The sequence below is a fragment of the Giraffa tippelskirchi genome, chromosome X (genome assembly GCF_054371585.1).
Source record: "Giraffa tippelskirchi isolate mGirTip1 chromosome X, T2T-mGirTip1v1.2.pri, whole genome shotgun sequence".
NCBI lineage: Eukaryota > Metazoa > Chordata > Mammalia > Artiodactyla > Giraffidae > Giraffa > Giraffa tippelskirchi.
Window position 1 is genome coordinate 49,545,345 of NC_137289.1, and position 4,520 is coordinate 49,549,864.

At 57.8% G+C, this 4,520-nt stretch overlaps 1 protein-coding gene across 1 annotated transcript; it reads left to right on the forward strand.

Moving 5' to 3' along the window:
• The first annotated feature begins 372 nt into the window (after window positions 1-372).
• On the forward strand, window positions 373-4,140 carry IRS4 (insulin receptor substrate 4). The gene is given in 1 exon segment (XM_081564200.1): window positions 373-4,140. A coding segment is annotated over 1 exon segment (3,768 nt).
• The last annotated feature ends 380 nt before the right edge of the window (window positions 4,141-4,520 follow it).

Consider the following 4,520-nt stretch of genomic DNA (forward strand, 5'->3'; position numbering starts at 1 on the left):
GTCCCCGTTAGGACCCGCGTGGCCAGGGGCCCCGCCTCCTCCCGTGGGTCCTCCCAAGACCCACAGGCCGGGAGATTCTCCCAGAGGGTCTGGTCTCGGGCCGGCCGGCCCCTCCCTCGCACACCTCTGCTGGCGGCGGCTCGCGCCCCTCTGCTGCGCTTGTAGCTGGAGTCGCAGTGGCCGCCGCGTGAGGCAGCGGTCACGTGTTGTTTTGCCCGCCGCCGCGCGCTTGGAGTGGAGTGGGCGGGGGCGCGGGCCTAGGCGGAGGGGGGCTGGGGCGGGCGGAGGGGGTAGACGGCCTCTTCCCCCAATCCTCCCTCCCCCTAGCACCCCCCCTCCCTTTCGCTCACCTTAAAACCCTCGTGCATCACCATGGCTAGTTGCTCCTTCGCTCGCGACTAAGCGACAAGGAGACTGCAAGCTGCAGAAGCGGCAACAGCGGCGGCTCTAGCTGCGGCGGCGACCACCCCATTTCTTTCCTCGCGAACCCCCACCGCACTCATTGGGACCGGGTCGTCTTGTCCGGGAGCCATGTGGCTCTTCACGGCCACTGGCTCCCGGTCAGACTCGGAGTCCGACGAGGAGGACCTCCCCGTCGGGGACGAAGTCTGCAAACGCGGCTACCTGCGAAAGCAGAAGCATGGGCACTGGCGCTACTTCGTGCTCAAACTCGAGACCGCCGACGCCCCAGCTCGGCTGGAATACTACGAAAATGCCAGGAAGTTCCGGCACAGTGTCCGCGCCGCGGCGGCTGCAGCGGCGGCGGCCGCCTCCGGCGCCACGGTCCCCGCGCTCATTGCACCGCGGCGCGTGATCACCCTGCACCAGTGCTTCTCGGTGAGCCAGCGAGCCAACGCAAGGTACCCACACCTCATTGCTCTTTTCACCTCAAACGAGTATTTCGCAATGGTGGCCAAGAATGAGTCAGAGCAAGAGAGCTGGTACTTGCTGCTCAGCCGCCTCATCCTCGAGAGCAAGCGCCGCCGCTGTGGCACGCTCAGCGCGCAGCCGGAGGGAGAGCCGGCCGCTTTAGCGGCTGCAGCGGCGGCGGAGCCACCCTTCTACAAAGATGTGTGGCAGGTAGTAGTCAAACCCAGGGGGCTGGGGCACCGAAAAGAGCTCAGCGGCGTGTTCCGGCTCTGTCTTACCGACGAGGAAGTTCTGTTCATGAGGCTAAATACCGAAGTGGCCAGCGTGGTCGTCCAGCTCCTGAGCATCCGTTGCTGTGGGCACTCGGAGCAGTATTTCTTCTTGGAAGTCGGCAGGTCCACCGTCATCGGTCCGGGGGAGCTCTGGATGCAAGTGGATGACTGTGTGGTGGCCCAAAACATGCACGAGCTGTTTTTGCAGAAGATGAGAGCCTTGTGTGCGGACGAATACAGAGCCCGCTGCCGCAGATACAGCATCAGCATCGGAGGCCACCTGTTAACCCTGCTGTCCACTAGGAGGCACCTGAACGTGCTGCCGCTCGAGCCCGGCGGCTGGCTCCGAAGGTCCCGCTTTGAGCAGTTTTGCCACCTTCGGGCCATCGGTGACGGGGAAGACGAGATGCTCCTCGCCAGGCGCTACATGACACCCAGAGAGCCTGTGCCCCCCTCCAGACGAGGAAGACTACACCTGCCCAGAGGGCGCAGATCCAGGAGAGCGACTTCAGTGCCAGCCAGCTTTTTCCGCCGCACCGCACCCAGCTCTGTGCGCATCCCGTACCCTGCAGAAGCCCTCCACGACCGAGATCCCATGTCTTCTGGAGCCTCTGGCAACTCAGGGGAAGAAAGCAGTCCTCAGGGCAAAGAGAATCAGGAAGAAAACGAAGGTGACTATATGCCCATGAATAACTGGGGCTCGGGAAATGGCCGGGGCTCAGGAAGTGGACAGGGTTCAAGCGGGCAAGGCTCCAGTAGCCAAAGCTCCGGGGGAAGTCAGTGCTCAGGCAGGGGGCATGGCTCCGGAGGTGGTCAGGGCTCAAGTGGCAGCCATGGCTCAAGTGGCAGAGGCTCCGGGGACCAGAGTGCAGGAGGAAACCAGTGCTCGGGAGACGGCCAGGGCACCGCTGGGCATGGCTCAGGCAGTGGCCAGGGAGCTGGAGGTGGGCATGGCTCAGGCCGTGGCCAGGGACCCGGAGATGGCCATGGCTCAGGCGGTGGCAAGAACTCGGGAGGGGGCAAAGGCTCAGGGAGTGGGAAGGCGCCTGAAGGCAATGGTGATCGTGGGAAATCTCTGAAGAAAAGATCCTACTTTGGCAAATTAACTCAAAGCAAGCAACAGCAAATGCCACCACCTCCGCCACCTCCACCCCCACCTGGTGCAGCAACTGGTGGCAAAGGGAAGTCTGGAGGAAGGTTCCGACTTTATTTTTGTGCAGACAGAGGGGCCACAAAAGAACGCAAAGAAGCCAAAGAAACCAAAGAAGTGAAAGACACGGAGCCCCCAGAAGGTGCAGCTCGGGGTCCCCACAGAGCCAGAGCTTTTGATGAAGACGAGGATGATCCATATGTGCCAATGAGGCCAGGTGTGGCTGCTCCTCTCGCAAGCTCCAGTGACTACATGCCCATGGCTCCTCAAAATGTCTCTGTGTCCAAAAAGCGCCACTCTCGATCACCTTTCGAAGATTCGAGAGGGTACATGATGATGTTTCCCAGAGTGAACCCACCACCTGTGCCAAGTCCTCCAAAAGCACCTGATCCTGCTAAAGAGGATGACTCAAAGGACAGTGACAGTGACAGTGACTACATGTTCATGGCTCCTGGAGCTGGTGCCATTCCCAAAAACCCCGGAAATCCTCAGGGAGGCTCTTCCTCCAAAAGTTGGAGCTCCTACTTCTCTCTGCCAAATCCTTTTTGGAGCTCCCCATTGGGACAGAGTGACCACAGTGAGTATGTACCAATGTTACCTGGAAAATTCCTAGGAAAGGGCCTAGAGAAGGAAGTGTCATCTAACAGAGGCCCCAAAGATACAGCTTCAAAGCCTTCAGTTGAAGGGTCGTTCTCAAAGCCTACAGATGGGGGATCACCTTCCAAGAGTTCAGGTGATGGGCCCCCCAAGAACAAAGCTAAGGGACCTAATCGACTTCCTTTTATGACAAAAGGAAACAAAGTCAAGCCAAAACCACAAAAGCCCACACAGGAGCAGAGAGAAGCCAACAGCCCTAGGGGCTACGTCAACATTGACTTCCCTAAGAGAGGTTATAATATGCCAGATCTATGTCTTCAAAGACTTCCAGGTGTGTGGGGCATAATTGCTGACCCCAGACAGTTTGCCTTTTCCAGTTACGTGAATGTTGAGTTCGGAGTGCCATTTCCAAATCCAGCAGACAACCTCTCAGATCTCTTCAGAGCTATCCCAGGTGCCAATCCCTTCTTTCTGGACGGTGCTACAGGAAGCAGTGCTAGTAGGGAAGAAGGTGACTACATCGAAGTGATTTTCAACCCAGCGATGACACCAGCCGTGCCTTTTGCTGACAGTGCCATTCGCTACGATGCCGAAACTGGTCGCATCTACGTGGTCGACCCATTTTCTGAGTGCTGTATGAACATTTCTCTCTCCCCCAGCCGCTGCTCCGAACGACCACCTGTAGCGAGGCTGCTGCTGCTGCTAGAAGAGCTCGAGCGAAGGCTCCCACAAAGCCGTTCGCAAAGTTTCTTTGCAGCCGCCAGAGCCGCCATCTCGGCTTTCCCGACCGACAGCCTCGAGAGAGACCTATCCGCCTCCTTCGCCGCGGCCGCGGCCGCCGTGCCAACTTTAGCGGTGGGCCGGGCTTTAGCCGCCGCCTCCGCTTTGGTCGCGGCTCCGGGCATCGGCGCCGCAGCCGCCGGCCTCGAGGCCGCCGCTGGATTGGACTCCGCCTCCGTCCGCTGCTTCCTACCTGTTGCCGGTGCTGCTGCTGCCGCGGTCAGGGGGGCCCAAGACGTTGCGGATGGCTCGAACCCCAGAGCCCCAAACCCATCAGCAGACCTGGCCGGAGGTGAGAACCGAGCCGGCGGGGCTGCCGCTGCAGCCGCCGCTCCGCCTCGATCACCTGGCCGTGGCCGGGGGCCCAGACCCCCAGAGCCAGAAGATTCTGACGACGACGACACGTACGTGAGAATGGACTTTGCAAGACGTGACAACGGGAAGTTCGACTCTCCCCAAAGAGGTTGGTGATTTTTTTAATTCATTTCCCCGAAGTTAATGGTGATTCCTTAATAACTCGATGCACTCCTCCTGTTTACAGTGTTAGGAGTATGTTTCATTCACTGGTACTTATTTAGAATGGAAAGTAGAATTCTGTTTTAATCATTCATTCATGTGAATCATTATTATATTAAAACTAGTTTTAATATAGTAAGTTTCTTTACCTGGAAAGCACTGATTATCGATTAAACATTGGTTCTACTTTTTAGAAGTAGTTCAAACTTAAGGATGTGTAACATGATGCTTTCAGATAGCCTTTCTTAACGCTTATGATTTATGCAAACAGGTTATGATTTATGCAAACAGGACGTCGTCGTCCGTTGAATCCCATCAACTCATTTTCAAATCAA